Source organism: Seriola dumerili, unplaced genomic scaffold (assembly GCF_002260705.1).
Source record: "Seriola dumerili isolate Sdu_G_001 unplaced genomic scaffold, Sdu_1.0 BDQW01001246.1, whole genome shotgun sequence".
NCBI classification, from domain to species: Eukaryota; Metazoa; Chordata; class Actinopteri; order Carangiformes; family Carangidae; genus Seriola; species Seriola dumerili.
In genome coordinates, this window is record NW_019175501.1 from 7,501 (window position 1) to 29,076 (window position 21,576).

The 21,576-nt window shown below is 37.6% G+C and overlaps 1 protein-coding gene across 1 annotated transcript; it reads right to left on the reverse strand.

The window, feature by feature from the left end:
• Nucleotides 1–7,564: 7,564 nt before the first annotated feature.
• Nucleotides 7,565–11,469, reverse strand: LOC111238232. Its single transcript, XM_022767647.1, has 5 exons — nt 11,408–11,469; nt 10,552–10,582; nt 10,038–10,150; nt 9,669–9,695; nt 7,565–9,360 (listed from the first exon to the last, which is right to left on the reverse strand). Exons 3-5 carry the CDS (start codon nt 10,148–10,150, stop codon nt 8,256–8,258), a joined length of 1,245 nt encoding a protein of 414 aa, XP_022623368.1. The 5' UTR covers nt 10,552–10,582; nt 11,408–11,469; the 3' UTR covers nt 7,565–8,255.
• Nucleotides 11,470–21,576: the final 10,107 nt, after the last annotated feature.

A 21,576-nucleotide genomic window follows, 5' to 3' on the forward strand; every position in this document is an offset into this window, starting at 1 on the left:
CTGAGTGGCCCAATATTTCTTTGTCTTATTATTGATTTTGAAGATTTAACTCGTGGTTTAGCAAGTTTTCTTAGGTCTCTGTCTTCAAATTTTCACAAATGTGGTTAATGTTTTTCTTGACTTCTCTTTAAAATTTAACAAACAATTTGTGTCATTAAAAGTAGCTGATATCACTTTTCTCTCTTTTGGTGTTTTATTTTTTTTTTTTAATGTTTAGCTAATGTTAAGGTTAAGAAATAGACACCACTTGGGGTCGTTTAAAATCGTAGAACAAAATGATCCAGGCATGAATATGGAGAATATATTGTAATATGTACAATTGCAGGCAAGAGGGATATATAAATGTTTCAACACTCCTTATCTGAGGTTTTTACCTATTTTGGGGGTACAAGTCTTAATCAAACACTTAGGGGTCACACCCCCAATCCCCCAATTGCCCCCTCATAATTCGAACAAAGTGTTAATGTGCAGCATGTTGTTAGGTAGTTAGCAGTTGGCAGGTTGGTTGTAGTTCATTTCCAGAAGTCTACAGATAGGCTTCAATCTTTCATAACTTTTCACAGGATGTTTCTGTAGCTGTAGTGCAGTGCACATTTTGAAGCTATGAAAATTGAGTATGAATTAATGCTTAGTGTCATGTGGCATGGGAAATATTAAAGAAGTTTTTCACTTTTTAAACTTACATGCTAGCTATGTTTTACAAACATATGTAGCTGTGGCTGTATTTTGTGTTGAAAGCCTACTAAGAATTAATGAATGTTTGGCCATGGGTGCAGGAAACCACCAAAACACACTAACAACAGCACATCTAACCACCATATTCTTTGTGGATAATGTGCTGGCAAACAGTTGCCAGTTTACACAACCAGAACACATCTGGATTTGTGTTTGTTTCCACCTGATAAATGTAAGTCCAATATTCACTCTACTTTAGTTCGGTTTTGGTCTCTTTTCTTTTATCCCTGGAAAAAGACCTTTTCTAACCTTGTGCTTTGTTTTTGAGGAACTGTTTTGACATTTTAACTGTCTCTTCATCCTGACTTGCAGATTGAAGATTTGAGTAGAAAAACAGAAGGAAAGTGATGGGTGAAGGTGATGGGCAGGTTGCAACACACAAACTAGGACTTATGTAGTGTGAAGTATTGCAAAATATTTACACTGAGATGCTTTATAGTCAGACATTTAAAAGGTGTAAATGAATACAGTTCATATCTCAAATAATAATATATAATAATAATAATAATAATAATAATGATATAATAGCTTTATTTATATAGCACCTTTAAAAACAAAGTTTACTAAGTAGCACACTACAGGCAGCAGGCTCAGTAGGCAATATAACAACAATATAACAACAGAAATCAGGACAGAAATTAGGTAGAGTTAAAGAGAAAATACGTCCAATATACTTCAATATTATTAAAAACAAGTAAAAACGCAATGTCGCACCTGCTCCCAATTGATTGGTCACAGGGGGGGGTCTGCACATTATCTCCATCTATTATCTTATTAGTCTAAATAAATCATAAATAAACATAAAAGCATTTGCAGTATATTAACTAATTTTAACCTAATTATTAGACCAGTGGTACCCAACCTATAAGAACCTAGTTTACTGATTCTCTACACACAAGTCTCTAACCTACGTGAAAAGTATCTGTAATATGTAATATCATGTACACAGACAAAAGGCTAGACTGCACCTGCAGGAAAAAAAAAAAACCCAGGGGTGGGCTCCTTCTATTCCTGCCTCCCGAGTCTTTTGGTAGAACAGAAATTATTGGAAATAAATGGTCCCACATATTCCTGGGTAACTTAAGTGGACAGGAGTATGCAGGGATATCCGCCTGTTGACACTATGGTTTTCATAGGAATGCACATTACACATATTTGGCCTTCAAAAATGTTATGTTTGTTGCATATTTAGCTGTTTAGATATTGACTTTGTACATACATTGATTCAAAATACAAATGCACAATTTTAATATGGTGAACTGCATCATGTGTAATGTTTCACTAAAGGATAGATAGATAGATAGATATATAGATAGATAGATAGATAGATAGATACAGTTAACTTCATAAATGTAATGATACAAAGGTTTTTTTTTCACAAGTTAGCTAAAGAATGAAAACAGAATAATGCAAGCCCACTATCTGAAGAAAACATCTGGTATTGACTGATTTATTGATTTCATTCATTTGTTGTTATTATTACAATCTTGGACCGATTCCTTAAACTGCGCCCAAAGGCCCAACGCAGGGTCTTATTTGGAATGTCAACAGGACATATGATCTGTGACACAGTGGTGCTTTCTCCTTTACTGCGCTGCTTGTTCCGCTGGACTTGCAGGTTGTAACACATCTGATTATTCACTTTAATGATTTCCTGTAGGTCAATGCGAAAATTTTCTGAACTAACCAAGTTAGACCTGGGCTGATTTGGTAAGAGCTGGTTGTCAAATCGTTCGATTAACCCTAATGCTTCGTTGCGTAAATTACCGGTGCAACTTGCAATGGTATTTGGAGCTTCTTCTTCAGTTACAGTGATATATTTGTTGATGTTGTTGTTTTTCCACTTACAGACTTTGTTTGGATTGTTAGGGGACCGTTTTCGGCGGCGTTGCTGGGAATACATGCAGCCATCAAAATGAGTAAGTCCACAGTAATCCCAGTCATTGTTGTATGTTGTGTAGCACCAGCTATAACTTTGCCCACGTGTTCCACAATTGTGATCTGGGCGACAAGACTTAAATTTATAGGTGTAGTCTGGTTGAGGTGAGCAATAGTCCCAGCTGTCTTGAGTATAGCACCAGTAGTAATCCCCTTCCTTATGATACTGACAAGGATTAATGCACTCTTCCTGATACCTGGTGTAATGAGTCATTGTTTTTGGTAGCATTTGTGCACAATAGTCCCAGCCTCCTTTCTCTAGGTAACACCAGTAGTAATCTTGTCCATCTTTGCTACAGGGATAATCTTTGTGACAGGTGTTGCCTTTATAATCAACATTGTTGTATGGTGAGCAGTAATCCCACCCTTCTCGGGTATTACACCAGTAGTAGCCATACCCTCGATCTTCACAGGCATCACTACACTGTGCACCATATGTGGAGGTGTAATGCTTTATTGGACAGTCATAAGAGCATTCTGGCCAATGGTTGAAAAATGTGTATCCAGAGGTTGGCCATGGGGAGAAGCAGAGGATGAAAGTCAGCAGCAGTGTGGGGAGTCTCCCTTGATACGCCATGGCAGCTCTGTACTGGAGAGAGGATGGTCGAGCAAGAGAGAAAAGAGGGGGCAGAAACCCTTTACGATCATACATCGTACGAACTTGTCAAATCTCAAAACTCCTCCTAGCTGAAAACCTCAAACCCTCAAACCTTGTCGCACCTTGTCAAACTGGAAGTGCTCAACAACCACTGTCTGATCAAGACACAAACTATACTGATTGTATGTCTGCATCTAACTTATTGATGCAGTCTGTGTCTGAAAGGCAGGTCCCTGAAACCATGTCTGAAGCTCTTTGCTGAGCCAATGACTGAATCCAATATTGCAGACAACAACCACGATGGGATGCAGACTGTATCACCAAATGGTCATCATGAGTATTTCCAAATCCCCTGTGTAGCCTTCCTTATCTCGCTGTGGTTGTCTGGTGAAATTGGCCTGTTTATCACCAATTCTTGAATTTAAGCCATGACGCCACCAACCTGAATTTACACTTACAGAATTAAGGTCAGAAGTGCACACCTGCATATGCAGATACAAGCACAGCTTTTTCACATGTTTAATATTCTGTAAATATCCAACTCTCAAAATAAACAATAATATCTAAATCTGAAAACATCTAATGCGCCACTTCTGACATGGAATATCCAATGTCCAACGTTAAATCATATTTATTTATTTATATTTAACAGCAAATGACGTACTTTATCCTCTACCATTGTCTGAGAAAATTTCAATTAGTGAAAATTCAATAATTTCTCTATTTAGAGGTAATAAATAAAACCAACTCACCATTTGTTGTGGTTGTCTGAAGTAATTTGTTTGATGCTGACATTCTATTTATACTCTGTGTCTGTGTTGTTTGTCTCAAACTGTTGGGGAGACTTTGAACCAGACTGTTAATTCATAACATTCTTCAAACACAGTGGTCAATGTCTGTCTTTGTTTGATTCCAAATTACAGGTTTATTGACAATAATTTTTTTTGGCAATGTAAACCAGGTCTAGTGTCAGGGTAAGCATTATACAAAGAGAATAAGCTTTTACTAGAATGGAATTTAATTTATTTAAACCCGTCATTGTTTGGGATTTGGTTTACATACAGTATAATTCTCAAAGACATTAGAGGGAAAAAAACGTGATATGAAAAGGAAAAAGTTATTTCAACATTATCATATTTTCGGGCAAAGTTATGTTCAGGATCATGTTGACGTTCAAATGGTAGGCTACTTTATGGACGACAGGTTTTGTTTGTCAATGCTGTGAACGAACCCTGAAGTCCCCTGAAGTAACATTATGTTTTAAATGTACATAAGTCACAGTTGGCTGCTAACAGTACTTTTCTACAAAGGTGGTGTGATGCAACTTCCCCTTTTTTTCTTATAGATCTAATATTGCTCAATTAGACATCAGACACTTGGATACTATATTATTCTTAGAGTCTTTGCCTCACAAAAGAGTTTGAATCTCCCAGCTCCTCTGTTATTTCACAACCTTTCTGTTGACCCTATTTTAACCACTCATATGTAATATCTAATTAGGATCAATTATGGTCAACTATGGCTGGCGTAGACGGGTGTAGATTGCAGAGTGTATATTATTATTGACAGCCATATGATATTATAACTTAATTATAAGAACTTTTTGTTGTGTTTCTCTGTATTCTACAGCCACATGTAAACAAACACAACGTGCACAGCCTCACGCTGTTAAACGATAATCCAGTTTCTGAGGGTCAAACTAGTGCAGAGGATGACAAAACAACAAATATTTGTGACACCAGTCAGCCACTTCCCCCTTTTTCTCGTAACTCAGGTGAAGATTAAAAAAAACGTATTTTGTACTTTTGTACTACTTTCTCTTTTCTTTTTCACTTGCTCTGTTCATCTTTGTTGGTTTATCCACCTGAACAAAGTCAGTAACATTCATAGGGCTAATATCTGAGGAGGACCAGGGGTGTCACTGGAAAAGTAATAAAGCATTCCTTAATTTCATATTTTAATAGGCATTAAAAATAGGAATTGTAAAAAAGTTTATAAATGAAAGATTATTTCATCAATAAATACTTCAGATTTGAAAATGAATTTACAAAAACAGCATAAAACACTCATTAAAGAATATAAATACATTCATTAATTCATGAATGAATATTTGAGTTTGAAAATAGGAATTATTAAGATGGTTAAATGTTAAGTATTTATTGATGGAGAAATAGTTCAATTATAAATTCTTTTAACAATTCCTATTTTAATGCCTATTAAAAGATGAAATTAAGGAAATGCTTCATTACTTTTCCAGTGACATCCCTGGTCCTCCATGAATAGCACTGTATTCTGAATGAACAATTTTATCCAAGAGCAAATCAACACTCAAAACTGGCATCTGAATCACATTTTCACACTCAGTGAAAGTCAGTTAGCATTTAATTTTGTAGAGTGGCTGGTACAACCATCACTTACTTAACGCTGCTTCTTTTGTAAATAACCTTTTTCTGTTTTTGGACTTGACCGCAACAGCGTTATCAGCTCAATAAACATGAATGTCTCTGACTGACTGACTGACTTGACAGATCAAGTTACACCACTGGTCAGCCAGCTGAGTGTTGGAGTTTCCCCATTGGCCGTTGCTCTTTGAAAATGAATTGGCACAAATAGTTTCTACCCCTGCAGTTGCATATCACCGCCACTAGATGTCAGTACACAGGCGCATTTCAGTCTGCAGTCTGGTTCATTGGTAGGGGTGTCGTGATGGGGAGACAGGGCTGCTGAGCCTGACGCTGCATCAGTTGGGCCTGGGGCAGGAACCACAGAGACAACCATTTATTTTTATATATATATTGGCATGTGGAGTAACTAGTAGGCGACCAGAGCACAAAGCATGTTTTATTGAATGATATAATATTTCTTGAATATGTCTTGAAATTTGTCCCGTCTCCATGAATAAGTTTATTTTTAAATTTACATTTTGATATTTTGAGTAATAGCACTAATGTTGGGTGGTACCTTCCATTTTCAGAGTTTAACTACATGTGTGATGTCAGGCAACGTTTCTGTAGAGGAGAGGCTAAATATGGCTGAACCCTCAGAGTGATACCATGTCTTCATTTGAGCAGAAGAAGACCATTACTTCAAAATAGTTTACTTTCAATGTGGTCCAGTCTATATTGAATTGTGTTTAGTGTTAGTTAGTCTCAGTTGACAGTACATTACTACTGCCTCTACTGACAGCACTCTGTTGACAGTTTTAATCTTAGGATTTTTGGTGCTATGACAAAATCAGTTTACTTTTAAATTAGTTCAGTCTTCTAACAGGAAACATCAGTTGTCAAAGACACAGTAAACGTTTTACTCTGCTCCACGAACATATGACACTCTACAGATGGAAAACACTATAAAAAAAATCACATGATAGGTACAAGTGAGGACAAAAATCCACCTCTGAAGTCTGACATACAGATGTGTGGCTGCAGATGCCAAAGATTTATCCTAATCATAAATATTTATTGATGTGAAGTGAAGATAAAACTTGATTCTTCCGTGTCGTTTCAGAGGAAATGAAACTCCTGGTCCTGCTCTTTGGCACAGTCCTCCATCAGTTAAACCTGTAACACTTTAGTTACATTGGGAGCTGTGAGTCCATCAGTTGGTAGATGAGATGTTTATCTTTCCCGTCTCACGATGTTCCCATGATGCTGCAGGGGATGTGGAGGTGGTGAATGGTATCGCAGCAGGAAATAATGTCAAGCTGGTGCCTTACGTCTTCCCCGACCACATGGAGTTTGTGGAGCTGAGCTTCACGCTTGGAGAAACCAGCACAACGGTTCGCACCAAGAAGCCGCTGGACGCAGACGTACTGGCAGGGGTGAGTAACAACAACTTTGTCGCCTAGGAAATAAGTTTTTTATATTATTTATTTGCTGCAGAACGTGTTTTCCATCAACATAAATGGGAAAGTTAATAAATGTATCTACAAAACATTCATCATGTTTCAATAGTTTATCCACTCCAGCAAAACAGTATCTTCTGATGCCAACTTCAGCATGAATACGATTGTTGTGGTTCTGTTTAAATACTCATCAGAGGAAGTTAAATGTTGAAGAAGTCCCCATTGACTTGCAAAACCAGACATATCATGTTTAACTGAAACCCAACATCTCCCCAACGGTAACGTTCCTCTCCAGACATGTTTTCAACTCTGTAAAAATACTCTGCTATGAAAAAGTTTTGTTTAACATGGTTTTCACTAGGGCTACATGATATGCAAAAAAAAAATCATATTGTGATTATTTTTGCAGATATTGTGATTGACAATGATGAACACACAGACACATGAGAGTGGATGCTGAGCCAAGCTTTAATTTAGAAAGAACAGAGACTTTTCTTTACAGAAGGACAGTGTATGATATTTATTGTATAATTCACATCAAACCTCTTTATTTTAGTTAAAACAAACTATTCAATGTATTTTATATTTAATCACACATTAGAGGACTATTGACAAAGTTGTTCCCAACCAATTCATGCTATTAATTTATATTTTTTTGTGAATATTATCTGAAAACAGTCTCATAGATGCAGGCGAAGATTTAAATAAAACAACAAAAGCTGACGAGATAAGTGGCCTGTAGGCTAGACTGATTTCAGGAGCATACCTCAATCTAAGTACATCAGCACACTGAGCGAGGATACAAGGATAAACTGTGCATTTCCAGGCCAGAGTCAGACTCAAGACAACTGGTCGTTTAAATCTATCATGCAGCTGGTCGCCTTTATTGTGAAGGTCTGTCGGTCATATGTGTTGCATTCATTTGACAGACTCTTAAATCTAAAGCAAATTGCATTTTTTCCCAAATGCATCGAGAACAGTAAATGTGTAAATGTTTTTCTCTAGAGTTGTGGCAGTTTATGTCATATAAGCTGCAAGCGTTTGAAAACCAATTATAGGGAAATGCACAAATTAAACTTCTGTCACATTCATCCTGTGCAGTCCTCCACAACCCCTACCTCCTCTGCCCCTGCTAACTCATTAATGGTTGCCTCCGCCTGCTGCGCCCCGCTGGCTTCTTTGGCTGCTGCCTCTGAAACTACCACTGCCTTGTCTGTTCATGGCCCCTCCTCGGCCACTGGCCACTCCAGGGCCACCGCCTCTGAAACTACCACCGCCTTGTCTGTTCATGGCCCCTCCTCGGCCACTGGCCACTCCAGGGCCACCGCCTCTGAAACTACCACTGCCTTGTCTGTTCATGGCCCCTCCGCTGCCACTGGCCACTCCAGGGCCACCGCCTCTGAAACTACCACTGCCTTGTCTGTTCATGGCCCCTCCGCTGCCACTGGCCACTCCAGGGCCACCGCCTCTGAAACTACCACTGCCTTGTCTGTTCATGGCCCCTCCGCTGCCACTGGCCACTCCAGGGCCACCGCCTCTGAAACTACCACTGCCTTGTTGAGGCTGGAAACCAGTTTGTGTATCATCTGAAACACAATAGGGTGTAACTCCACCATCAGTGGAGCAGCTGACACATTGCATCCGACCGCTTATGTAGTCACAACGGAAAATGTTCTTAAGATCGATTTTGCCCAAGGAAGCAAGGTTAAGAAGAGATTGTTCTCGGAACGACTGCGATACAACGGTACCATCGCTGGGGTTGAAAAGCTTTTTAAACACCACAGCATAATTACCCCACTTTTTAATCTTTTTTATGCTATTGAGAATACCCCCGTCACCTGGTTGAGTACATCTTAGATGACATGGAGCGGCATAAACATAGAAAAGCATCAAATCATTAAAATTACTGGATGGTCCAGTTCTGAGTGCCTGCAGGGTGCGGTACTCTGCATGATCATCTATATTACCAACTTTATCCCTGCACTTTTTCTTAACATCAAGCCATGTCACAACCCTTTCAGGGCATCGTTGCAGAACATCTTGCCTTTGCACACGTCCATCTTTACACCGAGTGAAAATGTCTGACAGTCTCAGAAGTGTGGCTCCTACCACCTTCGTGCCAGTGTAAACCTCACATTTCAACATAGCATTCTTCACTGCCACACCATTGTCAGGGCCTGCTGCGACATCATAAGAGTCCCCGCTCTTTGGGATGCTTACAGCCAGACTGAACATGGGTAATTCTCTGTCAGAGGAAACAGATGCACACAATGTTAACCATATGTCAAAACAGTATATTAATGAACAATAGAAAGTTAGGTAGAAGATAGAAGTATTGATTAAGTAAAACTGTCTACTTCATTTACATGTTACTCAGGACATCTGTTATTGTCTGTACTTTTTGGAAATCAAATGGTTTGGATATTGTGAATTAAATAGCAGGGTTTTTATAGTCTTTTGTTTTTTCTTTTTCTGTTCTTTGTCTTTGCTGTAACTTTAAGTGTTGTTTTGTAAAGTGCTATATAAGTAAAGTTTACATAAATCTTTGCTGACCTTTGATCATTGTTGGGTTTCGTATACCTGCCAAAGGAAACAGACACAGATGTTAGTGGGTATGTTTGATCGTACGACAGATGGAAGGAGGCACTGATCAAAGACTTTGATCATAGAAACTGTCTGAATAATAGAAAGAGACAATCAACATACAGAAAATATAAAATTCATTCGATTAAACCAGTTCAGTTCTCTCAACAGAAAAAAGAGATGAAAGATTTGCTCCTCTTCAGATTACTAATCAATTTGTTTGAAATATTGATATAGATATAGAGTTAGAAAGTTTATTTTCTTTTAAAAATCCATAAACAGCTGTTACAGAAACAGCCTTTAAGTTCTCCCTCTACATTACAGAGAAAGTTGACTCACTTGTCCAGAACTTCTTGTACAATTGTTGCCAGTTGGTTCTGACCCACGTCCAAACTGTTTCCAGTAGACAGGAACACGGCCAGCGTCACAGCCATCCATCTCAGGCCGGCCATCTGAGTGTTTTAACAACAGCATCACCACAGAGCATTAAAACAGGGAGAGTGATAATAATAATGATAATAATATAATAATAATAATAATAATAATAAATAATAATAATAATGATAATAATAATAATAATAATAATAATAATAATGATAACAGGTTGTTATTAAAACACAAGGTTTAAATGAACAACCTGCATATTACACAATATTTTATATTGAGATATAACGGTTTAAAAACTGGTCTTAATTGTAGTTTTTTCTGTGAAGTTCAGCGAGGTTAGTTAAAGTAAATGTAGAAAAAAATCTGTAAAATTTGCTGATTGTTGAGAAATTTGGCAAAGAGTCAAACAAAAATGAACAAATAAAGTGTCAGACAACATCAGGATCAGGATCATGGGAGTTCTCACCTTCACTGCTGCTGCCAGCAGGATCTGAGACCTAAAACATGATAGATAGATAGATAGATAGATAGATAGATAGATAGATAGATAGATAGAGATAGATAGATGATAGATAGATACTTTACTTAGGGAAATTCATGGAAACACACGAGAACAACAATAAAAAGTAAAAATTTATATGTAATTTTTACTTTTACTGGCCTTTCAAACATGACTTCCTAGTGCACCTCCATGAAAGAGATGGAGGACAAAAATCATGCTTCTAGTTTCTACTTGTATTACTGTAGTACACAGAAGTGGTTTTATAAAGGGTTTCAACTATTGATTATTTTTTATTATCGGTCAAACTGATGATACTTTTTCAATTAATTTTGCCTATAATGTAATGTGAAAAATGTCCACATATTATGCAACTAACCTAATGAAAAATGAACTGTCAAGCTCAATAAGAAAAAACACTGTATCTAATCTGGTGACACGTTTAAAATATTTGCAAGATATCAGGACTAATGAGACTTAAGTATAAATCCAGTAAATAAAACCATATTTTTTAAAGCAAACAAGTATACCAGTACTAACCTTAATTCAAACCCGTTTTCAAGAGCAACCTTAACGCTACACTGACAAATTCATGTTTCACAACATCATAAAAAGCAAACAAAATGAAGGATTTTTGAGTGTTAAACCAGAGTCAATGAATGTATCTTTAAATTGAAAAGTGAAGGTATGGAAATTGCTACCACTAACCATAACACCTGGTGCTGTAGAGAAACCCCCCATTTACCTACTTGAATTTAAGTTTTTATCATTTGTAATTGAAGTTGTGATTTATATTAAATTTTGCCAAGTGAACATCTTTTACCTGCCTTGGTGGAGGAAGACGTCTATAAGATGCTGTTGACTTGGATTTCTTCTCAGTGCGAGTTGCTGTCACAGTGATTGCAGTTAGAAGGAAACAACATTTTTATAGAGGAGAGTTTGACCATGGCCAAACCCTCAGAGGGGCACCCTGCCCATATTTGACCGTTTCTCAAAGAAATGATAAAGGCAGACGATGATAAAGACATTCTGCAGTTTGTTTAAGGAAGTTGACCACAGACTGTAGCATTTGTGTTGTCATGTAGCCTTGACCCATGACCTTTGGAGGCCTGTTGACTGATTCAAAGGTTATCAAAGGGCCTTTTTTATAGAAATCATTGTGATTGATCATTTCTTGCGACTTTCTCCTGTGGTGTACCCCAAGGCTCCATCATAGGTCCTATTTTATTTTCCCTTACAATTGTGATTCTAGCAAAACACAGCTATACTCTGTAAAACTGAACCTTCAGTCTCTTTCTCTAAGGATATGAAATGCTGAGTGGCCCAATATTTCTTAGTCTTATTATTGATTTTGAAGATTTAACTCGTGGTTTAGCAAGTTTTCTTAGGTCTCTGTCTTCAAATTTTCACAAATGTGGTTAATGTTTTTCTTGACTTCTCTTTAAAATTTAACAAACAATTTGTGTCATTAAAAGTAGCTGATATCACTTTTCTCTCTTTTGGTGTTGTATTTTTTTTTTTTAATGTTTAGCTAATGTTAAGGTTAAGAAATAGACACCACTTGGGGTCGTTTAAAATCGTAGAACAAAATGATCCAGGCATGAATATGGAGAATATATTGTAATATGTACAATTGCAGGCAAGAGGGATATATAAATGTTTCAACACTCCTTATCTGAGGTTTTTACCTATTTTGGGGGTACAAGTCTTAATCAAACACTTAGGGGTCACACCCCCAATCCCCCAATTGCCCCCTCATAATTCGAACAAAGTGTTAATGTGCAGCATGTTGTTAGGTGGTTGGCAGTTGGCAGGTTGGTTGTAGTTCATTTCCAGAAGTCTACAGATAGGCTTCAATCTTTCATAACTTTTTACAGGATGTTTCTGTAGCTGTTGCAGTGCACATTTTGAAGCTATGAAAATTGAGTATGAATTAATGCTTAGTGTCATGTGGCATGGGAAATGTTAAAGAAGTTTTTCACTTTTTAAACTTACATGCTAGCTTTGTTTCACAAACATATGTAGCTATGGCTGTATTTTGTGTTGAAACCCTAAAGTTCGGTTTTGGTGTCTTTTCTTTTAACCCTGGAAAAAGACCTTTTCTAACCTTGTGCTTTGTTTTTGAGGAACTGTTTTGACATTTTAACTGTCTCTTCATCCTGACTTGCAGATTGAAGATTTGAGTAGAAAAACAGAAGGAAAGTGATGGGTGAAGGTGATGGGCAGGTTGCAACACACAAACTAGGACTTATGTAGTGTGAAGTATTGCAAAATATTTACACTGAGATGCTTTATAGTCAGACATTTAAAAGGTGTAAATGAATACAGTTCATATCTCAAATAATAATATATAATAATAATAATGATATAATAGTTTTATTTATATAGCACCTTTAAACACAAAGTTTACTAAGTAGCACACTACAGGCAAGAGGCTCAGTAGGCAATATAACAACAATATAACAACAGAAATTAGGTAGAGTTAAAGAGTTAATGTCGCACCTGCTCCCAATTGATTGGTCACGGGGGGGGGTCTGCGCATTATCTCCATCTATTATCTTATTAGTTTAAATAAATCATAAATAAGCATAAAAGCATTTGCAGTATATTAACTCATTTTAACCTAATTATTAGACCAGTGGTACCCAACCTATTCCATGACAAGTTGTCGATTCACCATCTAACTGTAGCTAACCAGCTATCGATTTTCATACTCCAGTTTTGGCCTTGGATGTAATCTTGTAGCTGTCATATGCAAACTGCTGTTCACAAAGTTTACACTTGAGTTTTTGGTCGTCCCTTTTAGCAAAACTCAGCCATACGATGACGTCTTTGACATGGTGTTGATTGTTTTGCAGCCGACTCTGAGAAAACGTTCAGTAGATATTCAGTGAATGTTCAGTAACGTTAAGTAAGTCAGACATAGCAGTCTCGATTAGGTTGAAAATCAAAGCTGTGAAAATTGGGTGTTTTCAAACCACCCCCTTCTCTTTTTCACAGGTAATGTTTTTTTCCTTATCAGAGTAACCTCTGCAATTGTTGGACCAATGAGAATTTGATCCAACGAGAGCATATCCACCAAGATCTGTGCACATTCGCCACTATTATTATTATAATAATTATTATAATTGATCTCCTCATTGTGTTTTGTCTCCTTTGTTTTATTCTCTGTGTGCACTGTAGAGCACTTTGGATCATCTGTTTCTTGTTTAAAGTTACATATTAATAAAGTGAAGTGGAGCTGAGTTTAAATGCTGTTATTTTTTCTTTTGTCTCTTTTGTAACCCCGTGCTTTGGTTCTATTTTGTGTCCGTCTCTTCATCCTGACTTGCAGATTAAAGATGGAGATTTCAGCAAAAACACAGAGGGAAGATGAAGGTTAGCTCGCTTCCTGTGCTGTGAGGTAACTGTCACAACAGGAACTCGCTGCTCCAGCTGTTCTTTAGCCCAATTACAGTATAAATGTTTACTAAATGAAAATTTACACATAACTTAAGTCAACACGTCGCACCACACACCACAGTTCTTGTGTAGGACAAGTTGAGATGCTTTCTAGACAGTTTTCATGCTAAGCTAACAATGTCCCATTTCCAGCTCTGTACTCTGTATCTTCTAATCTCATTTTCTCAGAGAAAGAGGATAATAATTTGTTGAACTATATAACTGTTTTGCTCCTCCATCCCTGAAAATTGCAAAATAAGAAAGATCAATTTAAACTTTTAAACAAAAGTAAATAAAAGGTTTCTCAGCAACAGTGTGTAAACCACAGGATTAGAAGCTGCTATCCCTCTGAAAGTAGAACAAACAAACTTAACTTGATATTTTCTGATGTTTGTTTACATCTGCAATGTCTGGAAACACTGGCCTGTATTCTTTGCTATAAATCATACATTTTTTATCCCACAACTTGCAAAATTAAAGAAGAGATCATTTAAACATCTTCAGCTAGGTGACTAAACCCCTCAGTCACTGATGTAAGAGCAAACTGAGGAGCATGAGCCTCCTTTAGGCCCTCACTTTGGTCCGAAGAAACAAATGTAGCTGTTTCACCCTTCAAAGCCTCGAAACAAGACTTTTACTCAGAAGCTTTAACTGTTGGGACAGTTGGTAATTATGGAATAAGGGTAAAAGCTAAAACATTGTGCAGCAGTAGGTGAATTAAAGAAGAGTCATAAAGTCAGGGACTTGAATCATTGATAAATGATAAAACAAATAAAAACAGTAACATATAGGTCAGTGGTTCCCAACATGTGGGCTACGGCAAATGATTTTTCGGTCCATTTGTAATACCTTTGCGGCCCACCAGTACAATTTTGGTGAAAAGATGTAATTATAGAAAATGTGATTTTAAAAAAATTCAAATATAAATCTTATTTTTGATAGTTTTGAAAATAAATTATCTTTCATTGGCCAGACCACATTATATACTTGTTTCTCCTGAATGTTCCTCCATATTGTCCATATTGTTATGGGGTCAGATGTGGGCTGCCAATATTTTTTAAGGTTTTTAATTGAGCCATGAGTTGGAAAAGGTTGGGGACCACTCACATAGATGTTCTCCAGCTGGTCTCCAGCAGCAACAGAGTTAACTTAAGTGTGTGTCTGGGTTCATTCAACACTGAGTCTCCACCTGGTGAATGAATCAGAAACACTGGAGACCGACTGGTGAAGAACCTAGTTTACTGATTCTCTACACACAAGTCTCTGACCTACGTGAAAAGTACCTGTAATATGTAATATCATGTACACAGACAAAAGGCTAGACTGCACCTGCAGGAAAAAAAACCCCAGGGGTGGGCTCCTTCTATTCCTGCCTCCCGAGTCTTTTGGTAGAACAGAAATTATTGGAAATAAATGGTCCCACATATTCCTGGGTAACTTAAGTGGACAGGAGTATGCAGGGATATCCGCCTGTTGACACTATGGTTTTCATAGGAATGCACATTACACATATTTGGCCTTCCAAAATAATATGTTTATTGCATATTTAGCTGTTTAGATATTGATTTTGTACATACATTTCAAAATATCCAAAAAGATTCAAAATACAACTGCACAGGGGCGTCGCGTAGCTCAGTTGGTTGAGCATCCGCCCCATGTGTAGAGGTCACAGTCCTTGCTGCAGTCGGCCTCGGTTCGAGTCCCACATCGGACAGCCCTTTGCTGCATGTCATTCCCCCTCTCTCTGCCTCCCCATTTCCTGTCTCTCTCTACTGCACTGTCAATAAAGGCACAAAAAGCCCGAAAAAATAACAAAAAAAAAAAAATACAAATGCACAATTTTGATATGGTGAACTGCATCATGTGTAATGTTTCACTTTTTCACAAGTTAGCTAAAGAATGAAAACAGAATAATGCAAGCCCACTATCTGAAGAAAAAATCTGGTATTGAGTGATTTATTGATCAACTGATAAAGAAGTAGTTTGCTAATATAAAGCTTCATGCTAACTTACTCATTCTGCCAAACAATGAGATGTGGTGACTTATGTGTTGCGCTGTAATAATCATTAGTTACATATTTGTGAGTGATATCACTATCAATGTTGTTTACCACACCTTTGGTTGGTGTTTGAGGAGCTAGTTGGTTAGATATAATACTGTTATATGTACTTTGTTATGTACCGCGCTGCTTGTTCCGCTGGACTTGCAGGTTGTAACACGTCTGAATATTCACATTAATGATTCCCTGTAGGTCAATGCGAAAATTTTCTGAACTAACCAAGTTAGACCTGGGCTGATTTGGTAAGAGCTGGTTGTCCCATCGTTCGATTAACCCTAATGCTTCGTTGCGTAAAACACCGGTGCAACTTGCAATGGTATTTTGAGCATCTTCTTCAGTTACAGTGAAAAATCTGTTGTTGTTGTCTTTCCAATTACAGACTTTGTTTGGATTGTTAGGGGTCAGTTTTCAGCGGTCTTGCTCAGTTTGCATGCAGGCATCAAAATGAGTAAGTCCACAGTAATCCCAGTCATCGTCTGTTATGTAGCACCAGGTATAATTTTGCCCATGGGTTCCACAATTGTGATCTGGGCGACAAGACTTAAATTTATAGGTGAAGTCTGCTTGAGGTGAGCAGTAGCTCCAGCTGTCTTGAGTATAGCACCAGTAGTAATCCCCCTTCTTCTGATACTGACAAGGATTAATGCACTCTTCCTGATACCTGGTGTAATGAGTCATTGTTTTTGGTAGCATTTGTGCACAGTAGCCCCAGCCTCCTTCCTCTAGGTAACACCAGTAGTATTTTTGTCCTTCTCTGCTACAGGGATAATCTTTGTGACAGATGTTGCCTTTATAATCAACATTGTTGCTTGGTGAGCAGTAATCCCACCCCTTTTGGGTATTACACCAGTAGTAGCCATACCCTCGATCTTCACAGGCATCACTACACTCTGCACCATATGTGGAGGTGTAATACTTTATTGGACAGGCATAAGAGCATTCTGGACAATGGTTGAGTAATTTGTCTCCAGAGGTTGGCCATGGGGAGAAGCAGAGGATGAAAGTCAGCAGCAGTGTGGGGAGTCTCCCTTGATACGCCATGGCAGCTCTGTACTGGAGAGAGGATGGTCGAGCAAGAGAGAAAAGAGGGGGCAGAAACCCTTTACGATCATACATCGTACGAACTTGTCAAATCTCAAAACTCCTCCTAGCTGAAAACCTCAAACCCTCAAACCTTGTCGCACCTTGTCAAACTGGAAGTGCTCAACAACCACTGTCTGATCAAGACACAAACTATACTGATTGTATGTCTGCATCTAACTTATTGATGCAGTCTGTGTCTGAAAGGCAGGTCCCTGAAACCATGTCTGAAGCTCTTTGCTGAGCCAATGACTGAATCCAATATTGCAGACAACAACCACGATGGGATGCAGACTGTATCACCAAATGGTAATCATGAGTATTTCCAAATCCCCTGTGTAGCCTTCCTTATCTCGCTGTGGTTGTCTGGTGAAATTGGCCTGTTTATCACCAATTCTTGAATTTAAGCCATGACGCCACCAACCTGAATTTACACTTACAGAATTAAGGTCAGAAGTGCACACCTGCATATGCAGATACAAGCACAGCTTTTTCACATGTTTAATATTCTGTAAATATCCAACTCTCAAAATAAACAATAATATCTAAATCTGAAAACATCTAATGCGCCACTTCTGACATGAAATATCCAATGTCCAACGTTAAATCATATTTATTTATTTATATTTAACAGCAAAATTACCTATTTTATCCTCTACCATTGTCTGAGAAAATTTCAATCAGTGAAAATTCAATAATTTCTCTATTTAGAGGTAATAAATAAAACCAACTCACCATTTGTTGTGGTTGTCTGAGGTAATTTGTTTGATGCTGACATTCTATTTATACTCTGTTTGTGTTGTTTGTCTCAAACTGTTGGGGGGACTTTGAACCAGACTGTTAATTCATAACATTCTTCAAACACAGTGGTCAATGTCTGTCTTTGTTTGATTCCAAATTACAGGTTTATTGACAATAATTTTTTTTGGCAATGTAAACCAGGTCTAGTGTCAGGGTAAGCATTATACAAAGAGAATAAGCTTTTACTAGAATGGAATTTAATTTATTTAAACCCGTCATTGTTTGGGATTTGGTTTACATACAGTATAATTCTCAAAGACATTAGAGGGAAAAAAACGTGATATGAAAAGGAAAAAGTTATTTCAACATTATCATATTTTCGGGCAAAGTTATGTTCAGGATCATGTTGACGTTCAAATGGTAGGCTACTTTATGGACGACAGGTTTTGTTTGTCAATGCTGTGAACGAACCCTGAAGTCCCCTGAAGTAACATTATGTTTTAAATGTACATAAGTCACAGTTGGCTGCTAACAGTACTTTTCTACAAAGGTGGTGTGATGCAACTTCCCCTTTTTTTCTTATAGATCTAATATTGCTCAATTAGACATCAGACACTTGGATACTATATTATTCTTAGAGTCTTTGCCTCACAAAAGAGTTTGAATCTCCCAGCTCCTCTGTTATTTCACAACCTTTCTGTTGACCCTATTTTAACCACTCATATGTAATATCTAATTAGGATCAATTATGGTCAACTATGGCTGGCGTAGACGGGTGTAGATTGCAGAGTGTATATTATTATTGACAGCCATATGATATTATAACTTAATTATAAGAACTTTTTGTTGTGTTTCTCTGTATTCTACAGCCACATGTAAACAAACACAACGTGCACAGCCTCAGGCTGTTAACCGATAATCCAGTTTCTGAGGGTCAAACTAGTGCAGAGGATGACAAAACAACAAATATTTGTGACACCAGTCAGCCACTTCCCCCTTTTTCTCGTAACTCAGGTGAAGATTAAAAAAAACGTATTTTGTACTTTTGTACTACTTTCTCTTTTCTTTTTCACTTGCTCTGTTCATCTTTGTTGGTTTATCCACCTGAACAAAGTCAGTAACATTCATAGGGCTAATATCTGAGGAGGACCAGGGGTGTCACTGGAAAAGTAATAAAGCATTCCTTAATTTCATATTTTAATAGGCATTAAAAATAGGAATTGTAAAAAAGTTTATAAATGAAAGATTATTTCATCAATAAATACTTCAGATTTGAAAATGAATTTACAAAAACAGCATAAAACACTCATTAAAGAATATAAATACATTCATTAATTCATGAATGAATATTTGAGTTTGAAAATAGGAATTATTAAGATGGTTAAATGTTAAGTATTTATTGATGGAGAAATAGTTCAATTATAAATTCTTTTAACAATTCCTATTTTAATGCCTATTAAAATATGAAATTAAGGAAATGCTTCATTACTTTTCCAGTGACATCCCTGGTCCTCCATGAATAGCACTGTATTCTGAATGAACAATTTTATCCAAGAGCAAATCAACACTCAAAACTGGCATCTGAATCACATTTTCACACTCAGTGAAAGTCAGTTAGCATTTAATTTTGTAGAGTGGCTGGTACAACCATCACTTACTTAACGCTGCTTCTTTTGTAAATAACCTTTTTCTGTTTTTGGACTTGACCGCAACAGCGTTATCAGCTCAATAAACATGAATGTCTCTGACTGACTGACTGACTTGACAGATCAAGTTACACCACTGGTCAGCCAGCTGAGTGTTGGAGTTTCCCCATTGGCCGTTGCTCTTTGAAAATGAATTGGCACAAATAGTTTCTACCCCTGCAGTTGCATATCACCGCCACTAGATGTCAGTACACAGGCGCATTTCAGTCTGCAGTCTGGTTCATTGAGGGGTGTCGTGATGGGGAGACAGGGCTGCTGAGCCTGACGCTGCATCAGTTGGGCCTGGGGCAGGAACCACAGAGACAACCATTTATTTTTATATATATATTGGCATGTGGAGTAACTAGTAGGCGACCAGAGCACAAAGCATGTTTTATTGAATGATATAATATTTCTTGAATATGTCTTGAAATTTGTCCCGTCTCCATGAATAAGTTTATTTTTAAATTTACATTTTGATATTTTGAGTAATAGCACTAATGTTGGGTGGTACCTTCCATTTTCAGAGTTTAACTACATGTGTGATGTCAGGCAACGTTTCTGTAGAGGAGAGGCTAAATATGGCTGAACCCTCAGAGTGATACCATGTCTTCATTTGAGCAGAAGAAGACCATTACTTCAAAATAGTTTACTTTCAATGTGGTCCAGTCTATATTGAATTGTGTTTAGTGTTAGTTAGTCTCAGTTGACAGTACATTACTACTGCCTCTACTGACAGCACTCTGTTGACAGTTTTAATCTTAGGATTTTTGGTGCTATGACAAAATCAGTTTAGTTCAGTCTTCTAACAGGAAACATCAGTTGTCAAAGACACAGTAAACGTTTTACTCTGCTCCACGAACATATGACACTCTACAGATGGAAAACACTATAAAAAAAATCACATGATAGGTACAAGTGAGGACAAAAATCCACCTCTGAAATCTAACATACAGATGTGTGGCTGCAGATGCCAAAGATTTATCCTAATCATAAATATTTATTGATGTGAAGTGAAGATAAAACTTGATTCTTCCGTGTCGTTTCAGAGGATATGAAACTCCTGGTCCTGCTCTTTGGCACAGTCCTCCATCAGTTAAACCTGTAACACTTTATAACCTGCCATAAAACAGGATTGCTGGGGAGGAGGGCGTGGTAAGCTGTGGGCGCCTCTTAACACCTGTGATTCAGGTGATCGACTCAGTGTCGGTTGTCAGATTCTTGGGAAAACACAACCGATCCAACATGGATCCCAGTGGTTTGATTTGGACTTGTCTCCTCCTCGTTGTGTCCATTTGTGTGCGTGTCGTTACCGGAACTCCAATAGGTGAGTGGAGCCAGAGAGGTTGGATTTCCTAGAGTTCAGAAAAACAGACAAATGTGGCACAGACTCGATTAAGAAAAATGAAAGGCTCTGGATTAGTCGTCATATTATATTTTTGATTGTGCGAGTCAGTAGAAAGGTTTTTTTGCCTCCAAATCTGTTATTTCCCTCTGCTAAAAATCAGAGAAATACATTATCGTGAAATGATTCCCGTCATTGAGCCTGATGTCATTTAGATTTGAGCTTTAGTGTTCCAAAGTCCAATGTCAGGTGTTGCAATTGACAAAAGAAAAGAAAAAAAAGCCTCTAGCAGAATCCTGATTGTATCATTGACTCCTAATCTTGGCAGAATTGAAAGAGTTTAACTGAATCTGAGAGTTTTCTTAGTCGGGCTGATAGACGTTGACTGTGGCTTTGATGGAACATACGTCAGACTTCAGATAGACTGAGTCTAAATTCATCTGTTGCATGAAGCAGTCAGATTCTTGGGGTTAGGGTTGTGGTTGTGTGTCTCAATAGTCAAGTGCACGCAGAGATTTCCATGGTGACTTTAAGATAGCACTGTTGCTAACCGTTAGCAACAATGCTAATGGTCATGGTGGCTGCAGAGACGCCATTTCCTGTAATATGTAAACTCCATTTGCTGGTTATCACTAATTTT

Coding starts and splice junctions, on each gene's coding strand:
- LOC111238232 (XM_022767647.1), bottom strand. CDS start 10,150: ATGGCCGGCCTGAGATGGATGGCTGTGACGCTGGCCGTGTTCCTGTCT. Junction 9,696..10,037: donor GTACAAGAAGTTCTGGACAA/GTGAGTCAACTT, acceptor TTCCTTTGGCAG/GTATACGAAACCCAACAATG. Junction 9,361..9,668: donor AAACCCAACAATGATCAAAG/GTCAGCAAAGAT, acceptor TTCCTCTGACAG/AGAATTACCCATGTTCAGTC.